General features: G+C 56.4%; 2 protein-coding genes across 5 annotated transcripts; one reads left to right on the top strand and one right to left on the bottom strand.

Annotated features, from left to right (window-relative positions):
• The first annotated feature begins 1,798 nt into the window (after positions 1-1,798).
• On the top strand, positions 1,799-5,420 carry IL32 (interleukin 32). 2 transcript variants are annotated; one of them, XM_045784519.2, is made up of 7 exons: positions 1,799-1,945; positions 2,059-2,101; positions 3,667-3,705; positions 3,858-3,917; positions 4,302-4,328; positions 4,506-4,565; positions 5,018-5,420. In XM_045784519.2, the coding sequence occupies exons 2-7, from the start codon at positions 2,087-2,089 to the stop codon at positions 5,330-5,332; spliced, it is 516 nt and encodes a 171-aa protein (XP_045640475.2). In that variant the 5' UTR covers positions 1,799-1,945; positions 2,059-2,086; the 3' UTR covers positions 5,333-5,420. The 2 variants fall into 2 exon arrangements, with proteins under 2 accessions (XP_045640475.2, XP_087709438.1); XM_087853312.1 differs by lacking the exons at positions 1,799-1,945; positions 2,059-2,101 and adding an exon at positions 2,766-3,342.
• Positions 5,421-8,696: 3,276 nt separating this feature from the next.
• ZSCAN10 (zinc finger and SCAN domain containing 10) lies at positions 8,697-12,421 on the bottom strand. 3 transcript variants are annotated; one of them, XM_087871134.1, is made up of 5 exons: positions 12,026-12,421; positions 11,538-11,805; positions 11,265-11,329; positions 11,030-11,087; positions 8,697-10,258 (listed from the first exon to the last, which is right to left on the bottom strand). In XM_087871134.1, exons 1-5 carry the CDS (start codon positions 12,419-12,421, stop codon positions 8,697-8,699), a joined length of 2,349 nt encoding a protein of 782 aa, XP_087727260.1. The 3 variants fall into 3 exon arrangements, with proteins under 3 accessions (XP_087727260.1, XP_045640790.1, XP_087727262.1); XM_045784834.1 differs by lacking the exon at positions 11,538-11,805 and having other exon boundaries at positions 12,026-12,308; XM_087871136.1 differs by lacking the exon at positions 11,538-11,805 and having other exon boundaries at positions 12,161-12,278.
• Positions 12,422-17,789: the final 5,368 nt, after the last annotated feature.

Genomic DNA, 17,789 nt, shown 5'->3' with positions numbered 1-17,789 from the left:
AAGGGGTATGGGATTTCTCTTTGAGGTGATGAAAATCATACGCTTTGGTGGATGAATTGCGTGTGAATTATTTCTCACTAAAACTATAAAGAAAATGGTACACTTCGCAATGAAACACAAAATGCCTACAGATGGTGGTCCTTGTGAGACAGTCATGGAGAGGCCAAGTGTCCCATGGGGTCGGGGAGCTGGCGGTTCCCTGATGAAGCCCAGAAGTATTACTTGCAGGTGAAGCAGGAGCAGCTGTCTTCTCTCTTCCCACCTGGAATTTCGAGATGGCTCAGGGAAAGATCTGGACTCCTAGATGTGCAAAAGGAGTTTCAGGCCATTGATGGGCTCCTAAGGGGCAAGGAGATGCCGGCCGGGGTCTAGTGAAAGCAAGTGAGACTTTCACCAAGGAAATGTGCTTTATAGTTCTGTCCTTCTGGTGGCCCCCCGGGAGCCCAGGTCCTCTTTGAGGATGTTAGGGGCTGAGTTGTATCCCACAAACTCAAGTGTTGAAGTCCTAACCCAGCACCTCGAAATGTGACCTGATTTGGAGATAGGGGCTTTATAGAGGGAATCGAGGTAAAGGTCATCAGATGGGCCCTAACCCAGTAGGACTGGTGTCCCTATCAAAATGGGAGATTAGAGGACAGACTCACATACAAGGAGATCGACTTGGACATGAAGATGGCTATCCGCAGGCCTGGGAGGGAGGCCCTTCCCCCAAGGCCCTCAGAAGGAACCACTGCTGGGGCCCCTGGGTGGCTCAGTCGTTGGGCGTCTGCCTTTGGCTCAGGGCGTGATCCCAGAGTCCTGGAATCGAGCCCCAGATCAGGCTCCTCTGCTGGGAGTCTGGTTCCTCTCCCACTCCCCCTGCTTGTGTTCCCTCTCTCGCTGGCTGTCTCTCTCTCTGTCAGATAAATAAATAAAATCTTAAAAAAAAAAAAAAAAAAAAAGAAGGAACCAGTGCTGACACCTTGATTTCTACTTCCAGCCTCCAGAAGTGGGAGAGAATACATTTCGGTGGTTTAGGCATCCAGGTGGTGGCACTTTGTTGTGCCAGCCCCGGGACACCAAAACAGAGGGCAGACAGAGGCTGTGCTGAACTGGGAGATAGGGGTAAGGGGGGAGCTGGGGGTGAGGCTGTGTGAGTGGAACCGTGTGAGGAACCACTGGCCTGGACCTGGGAACACCCCCACCCCCACCACACACAGGTGCCTGAGGGTTGCAGGACCGTGGAATCCCTCAGCCCCAGGAGGGCTCAGGATAGCCTGGTCCGCTGGGCCTAGGCCGACAGCAGGCCAACCTCAATGTACCCTGTCCCCTGGCAGGTAGGCATCGCCTCCAGCCACCCCGCAGGGGCGCATGGGGCAGTCTGCTCAGGTGCCCCACCTGGTGGGCCCACCCTACAGGTCTTGCGGGTCATGCTACACTCTGGGACAGGAGGTTCTTGGAACCTTCTCTGGACTTTGGAGCTGAGATACACTCTGTTCCAAGTGACCTGGCCAGCATTCCTCAGGACCTTGATCCCTGCCCCCCCCCCCCCCGCCCCTCAGCTGGATGACTACATTTTCCACAGCTCAGGGAGCCTCTCGATCTGCTTTCCCAAGTCTGGACTTTCCCGCTGCCCCTCCCCCATCTCAGGCTGATGAGGGTGGGGAAGAGCCTGTTTCCAGGCTCCGACATTTCTGCCCTAGCTCAGAGAGTGGAGCGGCCACAGCCAGAGCCATGCCCACCCCCTCCCAGGCCCTTCAGTCTGTCTGTCCTTTGCTTCTGTCTCTGTCACACACACACACACACACACACACACACAGAGCCCCACATCCTGCCTTTGGGGCAGGCTCCACCCTCCCCCAACCCGTCCCTTCTCCCTCCTTCCTCCTCCCCCCTCCCTCTTCCCTCTTAAAAGAGCGACTCTCTCTCTGGAGCAGAAACCTCAGCTGGGAGCATCTGTGAGAAGGTGATGGCTCAGTGGAGGCTTGGGGACAGAGCTGCAGCCAAAGGGACTTTGTTGGGGGGGCGGGGAGGCTGCTTCTCTGAAGACTCTTCCTTACACCTGTTCCTCCTCCCTAGGTCACAGCCCCTGGAGCCCTGAACAACCATGTGCTTCACCAAGGTGAGGGAGAGCGAGTGGTGGGGGGCCGTGGGCCCTGGATACCATTTCCGCCCTGTGGGTCCCCCTTCTCCCACCTGCACTGGCCCTGGACCTGCTGATCCCTCCACATGCGCCTGGCTCTGTCCCATTCTCCTAGGCCAATGGGGGAGTCCCCTGGGGAAGCAGGGGGTCTGAGGCACTCAACAGGGCCCCAGTCTCATAATGAGCCTGAGCTTGCTTGGTCGAATGCTCTGCCATCACTGTCCTGAAATTCTGAATAATTGTTGACAAACAGCTTCACAGTCTCAGTTTGCTTTGAGTCATTCACTTTATTATTATTTTTTTTAAGATTTTATTTATTTGTCAGAGAGAGAGAGCACAAGCAGGGGAAGTGGCCGGCAGAGCAGGCAGAGGGAGAAGCAGGCTCCCCGCTGAGCAGGGAGCCTGGTGCTGGTGCCGGATGTAGGGACTCGATCCCAGGACCCTGGGATCACGACCTGAGCCGAAGGCAGAGGCTTAACTGAGTGAGGCACTCGGCGTCCCTGAGGCATTCACTTTATAGAGCAGGTCCTGGTTGTGGGGCCAGATTTCCTGTCCGGGGGTAAATCATGGGGGGGGCAGCTCTGTGTGTGTGTGTGTGTGTGTGTGTGTGTGTGTGTGTGTGTGTGTCCTGAGGAACCGTGTGTGCTGTAGGACAAGGGGGTTACTCTAGGAGTTAGACCCGACATGTTTGTGGGGCAGCTGGGGAGGGCCAGAGGAAGCACCAATCCCAGTAGACCCTGTATGCCCTGGAAACCAGGGAGGGGTTGGAGGGGCAGTGCTTTCCTGCAAAGTTTTAAAATTCCTCTCAGGTGCCAGGACCTGCAGCCCAAGACCTGCATCAGCCTCGGTGTCCGCTCCTCCCTTTTGGGGTGCCTTGTAACCTCCCCCACCCTACCCATTCCCCTGCCCCAATTGTAAGGTTGACCAGATGCTCCAGGCCTGTCCGGGACTAGTGACACTGGGATTATGCAATGACTCCAGGCTCAGTGGCCAGGCCCTGTCTGGGAGGGTGAGTTGGAGAGCAAACTGTTCCCACAGGCCAGCTGGGTATTTCTTTTGCCCTATATCATGTGACACTGGGCTCACAGGATGGTGCCATCACTGACTCAAAAAGTATGTAGACCGATGCCCCACAAAGAATGTTTGCCCAGGGCCCTGCACATTCTGTGCTGACCCTGCCTGCCTAGTGACACGAAGCCAGCACCAGACTGGGCCCTAAGGTAGAGACTCGTGAGGGAGGCTCTGGGGTACCTCGCACTTCCGTGGCTGAAGCCAGGAGTCTGGGCAGGGGAGGTGGGGCTTCAGAGTCAGGAAGAGCTGCAGGCTGCGGCGCCCCAATCCTTCCCTTGGCCAACCGTCAGCCGGGACGGAGAGCTCGCGTGGAGGTAGCACATCCGACCCTGCACTCTGCAGACCTGTGCTCCTACGTGCAAGTGTGCGTGTGCGTGTGTGCGTGTGTGTGCGCGCACGCGCACACACGAATACAGCAAGTGGTCGGGGGGCAAGGTCAAGTGAGCCTGAGTAGATCACTGTTACCTCCACAGACAGGCAGAGGTCCTACTGAGGACTTACGACTCAAAATGGTAAGAAGCTCTTCCCAACGCATGGCTGGGGGAGGGCGGGGCGGCTGGGTCTTGCTGTGCGGTGCTGAGAGCATCCGGCCCCCCTGGGACCCCGGGCGGCGGTGGGGAGGATCAGGCCTGCCTTTCCACCTCTGCCTCTCCTCTCCTCACAGCACCAGATGGTGGACAGTTTCTGTAATAATCATCAGAATCAACCAGAAGGACAAGAACAGGTGGGTCACTGTGCCCCCACTCCCCGGCTCTCTACAGTTTGGCTTGGGTGGGTGGTTTCACGATGCTGCTGGTGATGGGGAAGATGAAGATGCTGCCCCAGGGTTGCCCATGCCTTCCCCCGACACGTCCTCACGATGCGTTAATCTCTCAGCTCACACCTGAGTGTCAGGTGTGCGCACAGGTGAGGAATGCGGAGGCCCGGGGAGGCTTAGTCCAAGTCCCTGGGCATATTGATGACAGGGCAGGGATGCCAGACACCTGGGCCCCCGGCCCCAGCTATGGGGGCTGGCCAGCAGGGAACAGCGCGGGGCTCGGGGATGAGACCGAATGTGGGAGAGACGGGGGTGGGGGGTGGATTTTAAACAGGTCATTTTCCCCCACAGGAGCAGGTAGCGCTGCTGCAGCTGGAGGTGAGTTCGGCATTGCCCTGCCTCCAGAGCCCAGTCCGCAGAGCGGTGCTCAGCCTCGTTGTTGGGTCTGGGCTCCTGGCTCCCTGCTGACTCACCTGGACCCACGGAGGTGGCAGGGGACTGCAGACTGCAGCAGGCAGGAGCAGGTCTGTAGCCTCCGCGCCCCCCTCTCCCCAGGACGACTTCAATGAGGTCTTGCTCGACACCGTGGATCTGCACTATCAGAACAGCAATCAGGTGCGTGCGAGTCGCCCATCTCGGCCCTCCTTGCTTCCCTTCCCACCTGTTCTCTCTTGATTTTGGTGTTGCCATGTATGGTGTTGGTGAGTGCAGGGGGAAGGGATGCCCCCCCACAAGACTCGAGACTTGGGAGATGGCGACCTCCCGGCACCGGCCTCCCGCCCAGCACACAGCGGCCAGAGCCCCCACCCGTGCTCTCAGTGCCGCGTCTGATGGGCCCTGAGGGCCAGGTGCGGGGCTCCAGTGCTGGCCATGGAGCACACATGCACGACCATGGTGGTTCATGCCGTGGAAAGGAGGTGCGAGGGAGAAGTCTGCGCGTGTGCGGAGCTGTTGGCAGGACAGCGGGCAGCTTCTGTCTGCGGGCATCTGGCTCCCAGATTCTCATGAAGGTTGGGAGGCCTCAGCCTGGGCAGGACCTGAGCAGCCCTCCATCCCCGTCCCTGCAGGAATCCGCTCCGTTACTTCCTGAAGTGCGGCAGGAATTGCGCTCCAGGGTCCGGAGGTCCTCTGTCCCTTCCCTGGAAGATGAAAGCGTGGAGGTCTGGGATCCCAGGGAGTCCTTTTATGACAGAGCCCTGAGGTTGTTCCAGAGGCTGCTGTGCTGCCTGCAGCAGAAGTGGCAGGCCGTGCTGGCTTGGGTGCGGAGGATGGTGGCTGCTGGCATGCAGGCCCTTTGCAGCGCCGTGGAGACCGTCTGGAGTGTGTTTCAGGATTTCTGCTCCTTTGTGGCCCAGGTCCTCAGGAGTGCCATCCAGGCCTAGCCAAGCTCCCCTCCCGCCGACGGGTTTCCGGCCCAGGTCTGCCCCATTGCTCTGCTATGGTGTCTTAATAAAAGTTGGTCGAACCCAACCAAGTGCCTGTGGTGTCGGGAGCGGGGGCGCCGGTGGCTGGGGGGGCATGTGTCACATGGACCCGGGCTGGGGTCCACCTGACCTCTCTAAGCTTTATGTGGGACACCGGTGTCCCGTGTGGTCGCGGACTTGTGGTGAGGGCTGGAAGGCGGATTCCCCGCATGATGCATAGTAGGGACTCCGTAAATGCTGCTCCCAGAGCAGTAGGGAGCGCAGGCCTGAGGAGTTTCAGCCATCTTTTCTTCTCCTTCGCTGGGCCACAGAAGCTCCTCGGTCAGTGGGGGAGGGGCAGAGAGAGACTCTTTCTCGAGCAGACTACTGGCTGAGCGTGGAACCCAATGCCATGCGGGGCCTGACCCATGAGATCATGACCTGATCTGAAACCCAGGCACCTGAGTCGGAGGCTCAGCTGACTAAGCCACCAGGCGCCCCTCTTCCCTTCCCCCAGGCGCCCCTCCCCCCACTGACTTCCTGCTTCAGGCAGCTGCACACGGATTTTGCATTGGGAGTGTCTGGCCTCAAACAGCAGCTGTTGAGGTGAAGTTGAGGAGGGGGTTCCAGGGGCCCCCGACCTGAGAACAGAGCAGGAAGGAGGAAATGGGCCTGGGGCAGGGGGCCAGGGTGGGGGCCCACTGTCTAAGAAGGAGGCTGAGGTGGGAGAGGCATGTGGGGAGAACTTGGGAGCTGGGAGGCCTCAAGGACTGGGGGCATTTCTGTGAGTCAGCAACCCCCTCTCCTGTCCGCCAGCTTCTTCACACCCTTTTGGATCATAGGAATAAACTCTTGATTCTTACAAAAATCTCCTCCCTGGGGGCCACCTGTGAAACCATACCCTGCCCTCCAGGAGAAGGAGTTGGGGGAACTTCTTGGCCCTGGCCTTTTCTTCCTGAGGCAGAAGGCAGCCCAATATGGGGGTTCCTTTCTGCAGAGGCCCGTGGCGGCCCACATCTTCTTTCGCTTGCGGGGGATCCTTCTGATAGCCTTTTACACTGGAAGGCCCATCTCAGGCCTGAGTCCCCAGCTCCAAGGGGCCACCCAGTCCAGGGCCTGCCCCAGTATTTACTTCCCTTTGGCCATGCCCTCTCTTCCCACTTCCTGTCAGCCTTCGGGTTGTTTTAGACCCTAACCCTAACCCTGCCTTTTCAAGTGAGCCTGTTTCCAACTGCCACTTGTGACTTCTGCACTGATTTCCCTTGAGAAAACCCTCCTGTGCTGAAGCCGTCAGGGGCTTTTATGACCGCATGGCCCCATCAAAGTTACCATCATCCAGAGCCTGGACAACTTCTAGGCTCTTCTAATTTTTCTTTAAAGATTTTATTTATTCATTAGAGAGACAGAGTACACGAGCAGGGACAGAGGCAGAAGGAGAATCAGACTCTCTGCTGAGCTGGGAGCCCAATGTGGGGCTCTATCCCAGGGCCTGGAGATCATGACCTGAGCCGAAGGTAGACACTTAACCATCTGAGCCACCAGGGCGCCCCTTCTAGGCTCTTCTGGTTGGTTTCTCTGGTCTTGCTTCTTTTAAGCCAAACCTATTTAGCACCAAGGTCAAAATAATTTCATTGCAGAATGAAGTAACTCCCTGCTTAAAACCCTCCCCTCTTGCCATCATAAATATACTCTGACCTTGGCCTCTAAGGCCCTGTGTCTTCAGGTTCCTACAGAGCTCCCTTGGGGACAGTATTCTTCAGCTGCCTGCTCAGCAGCTCAGGGCCTTTGCACATGCTGTTCCCTGTGCCAGGGATGCCCTTCTCCTGGTTCTTCTGTGGCTGCCTCTCCCTTCCATTTCAGGCCTTGTTCTCCTCAAGAGCCCAGCACATTCCCTAGTACACAGTAGGTGCTCAAGAAATAATAAAGCCTCCAAATGCTGTGGGTTCTCCCAACTCCTTATTCTCTTAGTGGACTAAGAAAATGTCCTTGAAATTTTCTTCTCTGGGGTCTTCCACGAGTCTAATTTGTTTTGTGACATCCAGTGACTCTTGGTACCCTACCTAATCTTCCTCCCAACCCCCCAAAGCATAGACCTTCCCCAGGCTCAGCGCTTCCCACTCAATTGTGCCCAAGAACCATCTCTACTTTCCCAGATCGGGGACCGGATTTTCCCCAAGTCCTATGAGCCCTTGTTGACAAGTTTACTTCATGTTCGCAAGCATCTGCTACACAGCAGTTACATGCCAGGTTGGAGGGACAAAGAGAATTTAAAAGAGTGTGGGTAAAAAAAGCCACAGACAGAAGCAGGAAGGGTGTGTATGTCCTCTGCAGCTGAGGAGGGCTGTTTTCTTTCCTGTAGTCTTCACAGAAGTCACATGATTTTAAATCTGTCCATTAGTTTGGAAAAAAACAATCTGTTCTCTAGAGTGGAGAACAGGCCAAGATTGTCTGGTAGGTAGAAGTGGGGAAATCAGGGGCGCCTGGGTGGCTCAGTCATTTAAGCGTCTGTTTTTGGCTCAGGGCATAATCCCGGAGTTCTGGGATCGAGCCCCACATCAGGCTCTTCTGCTGGGAGCCTGCTTCTTCCTCTCCCACTCCCCCTGCTTGTGTTCCCTCTCTCGCTGGCTGTCTCTCTCTCTGTCAAATAAATAAAATAAAATCTAAAAAAAAAAAAAAAAAAAAGAAGTGGGGAAAGCCCCCCAAACAGCTCTGGGTGTACAGGGTTCGGGGTCATGAGGGGTCTTCAGCTGACAGCCCGACTTGGCCATCAGGCAGGTTTCATCTGCTGGCACCTTCAATTAGAACTAGTTACCCACGTTCCAAAAACAAGATTTCCCGTAAGAACTCAGAATCTGGGATTTTAAATTTTATTCTATTTTAATTAATTCGAGCAGCCACATATGGCTAGAGATACTGTATTGGACAGCACAGGTTGGGGCACACTCCAGTGAAGGAAAAATTCCAGGGTGGCACTCCGTGGCCTTCATAATCACAGCTGGCTCCAACATTTGGCATCCCTCTGACACCCCCCCCTCCAACTCTGGGCCTTTCTGTGGTGTATATGTGTGGGTGGGACTCTCTCTGGGCCTGCTTCTATCTAGAGTATGTGGAAGGAGCTGGGGTGTAGGGAAGGGGAAAGGCATCCCTGTCACAGTGGTGAGGGTAACACACAGCGTTTTGGTGGATCTCAAAAAAATTAAGGAGTCGTTTTCAAGAGGGCTGTTTCACTTTAGGTACTTTGAAATACAGCCCTGAGGCCAGGGAGAGATGCCTGGGGGTGGGGTGGGGTGGGGGGTCCAGGACAGCGGGCAGAGGCTCGCAGGCCCGGGGGATCCGGGTGAGGCTAGTACAGGGTCTCCCGGGCGTGGGTTCGCAGGTGGCGCAGCAGGTGGGAGTTGCGGCTGAAGCTGCGGCCACACTGTGCGCACGAGTAGGGCCTGGCCCCGGTGTGCACCAGCATGTGGCGCAGCAGATTACAGCTGCGGCTGAAGCTCTTGCCGCACTCCCGGCACTCCTGGGGGGGCTCGGCCTGCCTGGACGCCGCCTCGGTCCCCGCCCCCGCGTGGGTGGCCAGGTGCCGCTGCAGGTGCGCGTTGCGCCGGAAGCTGCGGCCGCAAGTTGGGCAGCCGTAGGGCCGCTCGCCAGTGTGGCTGCGGCGGTGGCGGGCCAGGTTGGAGCTGTTGCGGAAGCGGTAGCCGCAGGTGTCGCAGGCGTGGGGCTTCTCCCCGGTGTGGATGCGCTGGTGGCGCGCCAGGTGGGCGCTCTGGCTGAAGCCCTCGCCACACTCGCTGCAGCGGCAGGGCTTCTCGCCCGTGTGGCTGCGCCGGTGGCGGGCGAGGTCCTGTGTCTGGCTGAAGGTCTTGCCACACTGGGTGCAATGGTGGGGCCTCGGGCCGCCGTGCGTCAGGAGGTGGCGGGCGAGACCAGCCCGCCGCACGAAGCGCTTCCCGCAGTGCGGGCAGCTGTAGGGCTTCTCGCCCGTGTGCACCCGCTGGTGGCAGACCAGCTGCGAGCTCTGGCTGAAGCTGCGACCGCAGACCTGGCAGGAGAAGGGCCGCTCGCCCGTGTGCACGCGCCGGTGGGCCCCCAGGTGCTCGCTGCGCCGGAATGCCTTGCCACAGTCGCTACACACGTAAGGCCTGCGCTCGGGGCCCGGGCGCACGCTGCCCGAGCACTCGGAGCACTGGTGGCCCTTGTCCTTGGCGTGGATCCGCAAGTGGCGCTTGAGGCTGGAGCGGCGCTGGAAGGTTTGGCCACAGTGAGAGCACAGGACGACGGTCAGCTCGCGCGCTTCGGACTTGGTCTCGGGGACGCATGGGGACTTCTGGTCCTGGGCGTGTGCCAGCAGGTGCTGCATGAGGTTGGCCCGGCGCTGGAAGCCCTGACCGCACTCGGCACACAGAAAGGCGGGCTCAGAGGAGTGAGTCTGAAGGTGTTTGTTCAGATGTGAGCTCTGGCGGAAACGGTGGCCGCAGAGGTGGCAGGCGTGTGGCCGCTCGTCCGTGTGCGTGCGCATGTGCAGCTTGAGGATGGAACTCCGGCCGAAGGTCTTCCCGCAGCACTGGCACCGAAAGGACCGAGCGCCGGGGTGAGACCGCAGCTGGTGTGCCTCCAGGCGGGCCAGCTCTCGGAAGCTCACCCCGCAGTCTGTGCAGATGAATTCCATCTCTGGCTCTGACCTGGGGGAGTCCCCAGTCACTCTGACTTCCAGAATGTCGCTCCTGCTGGGAGGGGACCCTTCTTCACCAGTGCAACTCACTTCAGGGCCCGGCCCCAGCAACTGAACATGGGGCTCTTCTGCCACCCCAGGACCACCTGCCTCAGACTCTGTTGAGACGGCAGCAGGCCAGGCCACAACTTTGGGCTCCTCTTTAAACTCCTCATCAGGGGTTCTGTTTTCAAATCCTGGGAAAGAAGCAGAAAATGGGGACGGGCAGGTGTATTCTTAGAGGGTCCCAGGAATTGCCTAGAACCTCAGTGCCTCAAAGCAGAAAGAAACCCGGGATCCTGCAAAGCTGGTGGGTGGGCAGGTGAGGGTAAAAACCAGACAACATAGAATTTACCATAGTAACCACTTTGCTTTTTAAGTAAATTTTAAGTAGGTTCCCTGCCCAGGGTGGAGTCCAAACTGGGGCTTGAACTCATGAGCCTGAGAGCAAGACCTGAGCTGAAATCAAGAGTTGAAAGCTTAACTTGCTGAGCCAGCCAGGTGCCCCAGTGACTACCCGTTTTAAAAGCTCTAAAGTTAATGGGGCTGATGATTAGATCAGACACAATGAGCCTTTAAAATAAATGAATGAATAACTGAACGAAGGAAAAAATGAATGAGTCCTCATCAAGATAGCCCATTTGCAAAAGATTTTATTTATTTAAGACAGAGAGAGAGAGAGAGAGAGAGAGAGAGAGAGAGAGAGATTGCACAACTGGGAAGAGGGGCAGAGGGAGAAGCAGGCTCCTCTCTGAGCAGGGAGCCTGAGGTGGGGCTTGCTCCCAGGACCCCGAGATCATGACCTGAGTGGAAGGTGGACACTTAACTGACTGAGCCACCCAGCTGCCCCCACATAGCCCATTTTTAGCCAAAGAGGCCAAAAGTCAGGTAGGATCCGAGCTTCAGGGACTAGTCCTGAAACACAGAGAAAGAGCCTTCGGTGGTTGTAAGCTGGAAGGGCCTCTTACCCAGAGGATGTGCGGGCCAAGCCTTCTTTGCTGGGACGTCTTCAAAGGTCAGGGACTCCTGTAACGAAAGGATGGGCAGAGACCCTTGGTGAGAGAGGAATGGAGCTCTGTGACTTGAGGGGGGACAATGAGTTTTTAAGGTTTAAATGAAGGAAGATACGGATTTGCTACAACTGCAGAGGCCAAGAACATCCGGGGCAGAACAATCTGGAGTGAGGGTACTGGTCCAGCTCACCAGCACAGCTGCCAGCTCCTGATCTCGGGAGTTTTCCTCCAGCCACAGGACAGGGCCCTGGGGGACTGACAGCATGGGGCGGGAGGGAGAGAAAGCTGTTAGAAGCCAGACTTACCCTCCATGTGGCTACAGGGAGTGCACCCAACGCTAGGGCCCCAGGAGAGACACTGGCTCTCTCCCATCCCTGTCAAAGAGGGAGGCTGCCTGCGTCTCAGCCCACGCTCACATACGGTGCCCCCCAGCTCCCACTTTCCTGGGGCACCAGCTCCTCACCAGTGTCTTGCATGGCCTGGAATGTCCTCTTGGGACCTGGGCTCAGTGGCTGCTTTGAACTTGGGGGATGTCTCCAGGTCTCCAGCTCAGCGGGCTTGGAAGGCCCTGGCTGGGATGGTAGGGGTTCCTTCGGTGGTTCCAGGGCTGGAGGTCCTTCTGAAGGCACTTCCTTTTTGGGGCTGTGACTGGAGACCTGGGAAGAGCCCCCCTGTTCCTCCAAAGTGATGTCTGCACGGGGACAATTCTTGCCAGTATTAAAACTGAAATCCTGTTCAAAATACATCTATGTTAGGCAATGGACAGGACAGGGGATAGTCCATGTCCTACTGACTCCCAAGGGAAACGCGACTAAGGAAAGGTGAGAGTCAGAGGAGTGAGGAGGTTAAATAGGAATTATCGGGGGGAGGGAAACAGAGTAAATTCTCATGGGGCACTAAGTCCCTGTCTCCCTACCTGCTGTCCAGCCCCCCTGGCCAGCACCCTCTTACCAGCGGCCCCACGGTGCTGGACTCCCTCTGGACCCCCTCCAACAGCAGCACCACCTCCTCGCCGTCCCTGAGCTGCTGGCCCTGCAGCCGAGCCAGGAGGTGAGGGGGCAGCACGCTCAGGAACTGCTCGAGCACCAGCAGCTCCAGGATCTGCTTCTTGGTGTGCAGAGCTGGCCGCAGCCAGTGGCTGCAGAGCTCCCGGAGCCGGCTCAGGGACGCCCTCGGTCCCATGTCCTCCTGATACTGGAAGCATCTGAAGAGCTGGTGGGCCACCTCGGGCCGAGGCCTGGCCTGTGCAGGCCTGATGTCCTCCTGACCAGCAGCGTCCTCTTCTTCCAGTTTGACCGCTCCAAGCTGCTCTGGCTCTCGGGCAGCCGGGACGGGCTCTTCAAGCATCCTTCAGCTGGGGGGGGGGGGGGCGGCGGCGGCTCGCTGTAGCTGGTCCCGCTCTCGGGTCGCTCCCTCTCTGCTCGCACCGGTGCTGTTAAGAAATGCCTGAAGATGTAGCCTCCAGAGGAATCCTTTCTCTCATCAGTCACACATAAGGGCCCAGAGAGCAGGGCAGCCCAAGGCCCCAGGCGGACCGAAACACTACAAGGCAGAGAAGCCCGAAAGTTGTGCCATTCTGGGCCCTCCTGCAGCATCTAGAACTTTACAGAACTTCCCCCCAGTGATCACAGCTGGCCTTCCTGAGGCAGGACAGTTGTTTCCCTGCCTCTCGACGCTGTGCCACGGGTAGTGTGCGACACCAGCAAAGATGCGCCCTTGCCAAAAACGTTTCGTGTCAACACATCCAGCTCCACTTCAGACCCTTGCACTGCAAGGAATAGGAACAGGTGGGGCTGGGGGCGTGGTGGATAGAGTGATGGTGTTTAAGGTACAAACTTGTATTAGGAGTAAATAATCCAGAGATCTAATGCACAGTATAATGAATACAGACAGTAATACGGTGCTATAATTATGTAATGTGGTAAATATCACTCCACTGGCAATCGATTTACCACATATGAATGTATCAAAGTAACATGCTGTATACCTTTAAGGTACACAAAGTACATGTCAAATTTATTCAATTAAAAAAAAAAAGAATGGTTGGCTCGGGGGCGCAGGCAGTTGACCACCCGACTCTCGGTTTCGGCTCAGGTCATGATCTTGGAGTCGTGGGATGGAGCTCAGCACCTGTCGCAGAGTTGGCCTGTGTTTCTCTCCCCTTCTCCCTCTGCTTCTCCCACTTGTGCTTTTTTTCTCTCTTTAGAATACATAAGTAAATAAATCTTAAGAACAAACAAACAAGTGAAACGATCCCTCAAGGAAACAATGGAACATATTGCAAATTTGGAATATGCCAGCGAACAACTGTTTCTTTAGTGTTATTTTAAAAAGCGCCTGCAGGGGGAGCATTGCTCTAGAGGAAACTAACAGCCGCACAGGCAAAGGAATGATGAGCCTTGACTGGAGCCGGATGTTTTTATTTTATTTTTTAAAGTATTTTATTTAGGGGTGCCTGGATGACTTAGTCGGTTAAGGGTCTGCCTTCGGCTCAGGTCATGATCCCTGGGTGCTGGGATTGAGCCCCCATCTGGCTCCCTGCTCAGCAGGGAGTCTGCTTCTCCCTCTCCCCTCTCCCTGATCATACTCTCTCTCTCTCAAATAAATAAATAAATAAATAAATACATTTTTAAATGTTTTAAAAGATTTTATTTATTTACTTGAGAGAGAGAGAGAGAGAGAGAGAAAGAAAGCATGAGCAGGGGAGGGGCAGAGGGAGAAGCAGTCTCTCCCAGAACAGGGAAACATGGGGCTCGATTCCAGGACACCTGAGCTAGAGGCAGCAGACGCTTAAGGGACTGAGTCGCCCAGGCGCCTCTGGAGCCCGATATCCTTAAGGGGGGGGGCGATTGGAGGGGGGAGTAGAACGCTCTAATAAAAGATGTTCTGCAGTCAGCTGGGGAAATTGGAATATTGATGGGGCACTAGATAATGGAGATGACTTAATTTCTGAGATAGGTTTCCAGTTTTGTAGGAATTTGTAGGAAATGTCTTTATTCTTAGATGTTGAAGGGTTTGGAAGTAAAGGGGCATGAGGAGTCAGCCATATTTATGGATACGAAAGGCAAATGTGGCAAAGAAAAATAATTGCTGAATCTGGGAGATGGGTGTATGCATGTCTATTGTGTTGCTCTTTCTTTCATTTTTAAAGAACTAGTTATTTATTTATTTATTTATGGGGGGAGAGCAGAAGAGGGAGAGAGAGAATCCTCAGGCAGACTCCCTGCTGAGCCCGACACGGGGCTCAATCCCATGACCCCGAGATGATGACCTGAGCCAAAATCAGGAGTCAGCCGCTTATCTGACTGAGCCACCCAGGTGCCCCGTTGTGCTGTTCTTTCAGTGTCCCTGAAAGTTTGACAGTTTTGGAGATAACAGGTGTGCATGTGTGGGCGAGGGTGGGGGGAGTTCATGCATGTGATTTCTCCTTGACCAGACATCTGGACTCTCACTTTATGGCTTTGGAGGTTGGCTCTCAGCAGTCAAGGCCAAGGCCACCCAGGTGGTCAGTGCAGGGCTGAGCACCTACCTGGTGTCCCAATCTCATCTTCCGGTTTCCACCAGAGACAGAGGCCAGGATGAGCCAGAGAGCCGGAAGGGGTGGCTGGGTCTCACATGAGCGACTAAGGCTTACCATTTGGAGAAATTTGTGACAGATGTGTTCCCACGGCCAGTCAAAGTGGCTCTGCCCATTTCAGAGGGTACACTCTTGGGTGCTGGGTGATGGGGAGGAGACACAATTGTTTCTCTTTCTTTCCTATTTTTTTTTTTTAATTCTAGATTCTTCCTTGGTCTACCCCTCTGCAAAGTATCCGTCCCCAAGTAGCAATAAAAAGTGTTAACTGGCCACTAGGGGGCAATGGTTCCACAGACGGACAACCTCCCCGGCTCTCTCCCCAAGCCTGCACCAGCCCCTCTCCTGGCGGAGGGTTCCGTGGGGCTACTCACTCTTTCCTTGTGGGGCCACCCAGATGCCCAAGGAGGTAACCCAGCCCTGGCAATGCAGCCAGGGAGAAGTCGGCCAGGCTGAGAGCTTTGGACAGTTTGTTGAGACCCCTGAAGCTCCTGTTCAAGGGGGGGAGTGAGGTGTGGCAGAACAGAGGAAACTGAGTTTTAAACCTGGCTGAGCACTTCCCACCTGAGGAGGAGGATGGGGATGCTGAAGACCCAGGCTTCCATCCTGGCCACCTGACCAGGCTGGCGCTCATCTCTCCAGCCTCCCTCCCCCTTCCTGCTTCTCTCCAGTCTCCCCCTCAGCCGCAGAGCCCACATTCTTTCTCGAATTTGGCATCTGACCCCGCATGGGCACTTCCCACCCCTTGGCGCCTCTCCTCAGGGACTCCACAGCACACCAGCAACCTTTCTCTCCCTGTCCACTGTCGCGCTGTGCCACAATCATGGTTGAGTGTGCCTCTCCCCTAGGCAAGTAGGAACGGCGTCTTGTTCAGAACCATTCCCCTAGCTCCTGAAGGGGCTTCAGTGTTTGTTAGCACAAATAGCGAAACAAGAACGATAAGGCCTACCTGGAAGTCATGCTTACTGAGGAATGCATGCAAAAATGTCTGGTGCAGTGTTCAGGAAAACGGGCTTTTGTTTCATTATGTTTTGGCATGAGCAAAATTATAGAACCAATCACGGGCGATCATCAGTCTCCTTGCAATAATAGCAGGCAGGCGCCGAGCGCTAGTATGCGCGGGCTCTCGGCTCAGGGTTGCTTAGTCCCACCCCAGCCCACATGGTAAATTATAATTTCTCCATTTGACAAGGGTGAAGACCACGCTTGGAGAGGATAGGTGACTTGCTCAAGGTCACACCTGGTGGAGCCAAGATTTTCTTTAAGGTGAGAACACTGACCTTGACCACTATACAAAAGCTCAGAAACAGAAAAGCACCCAATTTCTCTCCCTCCCTGTGCAATTTGCCTAGTTTTAGCCAGAATATCACAGCATGAATCGGGGGGCAGGGGGGAAGAGAGAGATTCCAAAATTCTAGCCCTTGGGCCTAGACACACACAAGGGCCCCCAGAACCTCCAGGTGAGATCTTGCCAAAAGGTTTGAAAGAGACGGAATTTAAGGGAAGTTGGCCTGAGAGCCTCTCCCTCCCCCCTCAGTCTCCAGGACAAAAGCTCTGTTCATATGCACATCTGTGGGGGGTGGGAGGCCCTTCAGCCCTCCAATATTCAACCAGCTTAATCTGGAGCCCAGAGAGGTGGGGAGGCAATGGCTGGACCTGCCCAGGGTGGAGGTGCTGCTGCAAGACCCACCTGCAAAGCAGGAGATCCCAGAGCCGGGAGCCTCGGCCGGGAACCCTCCCTTTCTCCCTGCACTCAGCTGGCAGGAGATAGACTGGCTTGTTTTTGTTCACCAGGCTCCCTTGCCGGTTTTGGGGTGAGTCGCTGAGGCCGGCCGGTCCACCCGGGGACACATGCAGCCTCCCCTGTGGGAACAGCAAGCCCAGGCGACGGGAAGTCCCAGCACCCTGCTTGATGACCCCCAGCTGCAGGCCAGAGTAGCTGGCGCGGGGCTCCCAGCATAGACGACCCACATCCTCCCAAGACTTCTTTCCAGTTTCCTAATCCCCCATGCCATCGCAGAGGCCTGGGGCCCCCTTTTCCCTCCAAGCTGCCAGGAACTCCTTAGATCTGCCCTGGCAGCCTGCGCCCCAGGCTTCCCTGCAACTCACCACTCGGGTCCCCACTCCAGAGGTGGACGTGCCTGGGGTTCTTTGAGGGCCCCAGGGCCAGAGCCAGCCTCGGCCAGCCTGGGAAAGGACTCCCGGAAAACCGAACAGGAAGTTCCCTGCTCTAGTCCCATCCAGGTAATGAGGGGGCTTCCTAGAGTTAACCCTTAACCTCCCAGTTTGGGAGTGGGGTGGGGAGGGGTAGGGGGCGGGGCCAGAGAAATGAGGACTGTGGCTGATCCAGGCTCCAGCCTAGGACCGAGAATGAGTGTAACTACCCCTCCAGGTAAGAACTGCCCCCCCTCCTAATCAGGACTGTGCCTGTTCTCTTTGGGCAGGTCTGTCAGCCTGTACTTTCTGGGGGGACCAGAGCTGCCATTTTAAAATGCCTGTTGTGCGCTGGGCTCTTTGCTGGCATTTCATTCATGAGACAAATCTCTGCCAAGGGTCTGCTGTGTGCCAGGCACAGTTGCAGATGCTGAGGTAAACAGGACCTCAGATGGCTTACACGCAGGTGTGCCTTACACGCAGGTACGCTGCACCAGTCCCAGGGTAGGAAAACAACAGGACCACGTGATGGGGGAAGAAAGCCCGCCACCAATACCACCCAGGCTCTTCCGGAAGAATCTTGCCAGGTGGCTTTTGTCCCAGCTTTCCTGAAGAGAAAGCAGGGCCTTCCGGGGGCGGGGGGATGTGACCTTCCCACTGGCCTTGAGCCCAACTCGACCTCCAAAGTCAAGGCTTTCCCTTTGCTCTAAGATGTCTTTTTGGGTCGTGCGCTTGGCTGGTCACAGTCCGGAGGGCGCTTTCTTCAGGGGCACCTGCGGTTCAGAGCCCGTGGGCACTCTCGTGGCACCACCTGTCCTGGGCACCCAGGGCCACCTACTCGGTGGCCGGAGGCTCAGCGTTGGCCAGCCCTCAGCCTCGGCGGTGGATCGGTCGGGGCCAGACCCTGCGCTGGCTCCGGCTCCCTCTGCCGGGTCGTTGTCTCCCTGCACTTGGGACCTGGGCTTTCTTGTTCCTTTGCATTCATCG

The sequence above is a fragment of the Ursus americanus genome, chromosome 2, assembly GCF_024610735.1.
Source record: "Ursus americanus isolate L20-20 chromosome 2, mUrsAme1.1.p, whole genome shotgun sequence".
Lineage (NCBI taxonomy): Eukaryota > Metazoa > Chordata > Mammalia > Carnivora > Ursidae > Ursus > Ursus americanus.
This window is presented reverse-complemented; position numbering and strand designations above follow the sequence as displayed.

Coding starts and splice junctions, on each gene's coding strand:
- IL32 (XM_045784519.2), top strand. Junction 3,706..3,857: donor AGGACTTACGACTCAAAATG/GTAAGAAGCTCT, acceptor CTCTCCTCACAG/CACCAGATGGTGGACAGTTT. Junction 4,566..5,017: donor ACTATCAGAACAGCAATCAG/GTGCGTGCGAGT, acceptor CCGTCCCTGCAG/GAATCCGCTCCGTTACTTCC.
- ZSCAN10 (XM_087871134.1), bottom strand. CDS start 12,421: ATGCTTGAAGAGCCCGTCCCGGCTGCCCGAGAGCCAGAGCAGCTTGGA. Junction 11,088..11,264: donor AGGAGCTGGCAGCTGTGCTG/GTGAGCTGGACC, acceptor CTTTCGTTACAG/GAGTCCCTGACCTTTGAAGA. Junction 10,259..11,029: donor TTGGCCCGCACATCCTCTGG/GTAAGAGGCCCT, acceptor CTTCTTTCCCAG/GATTTGAAAACAGAACCCCT.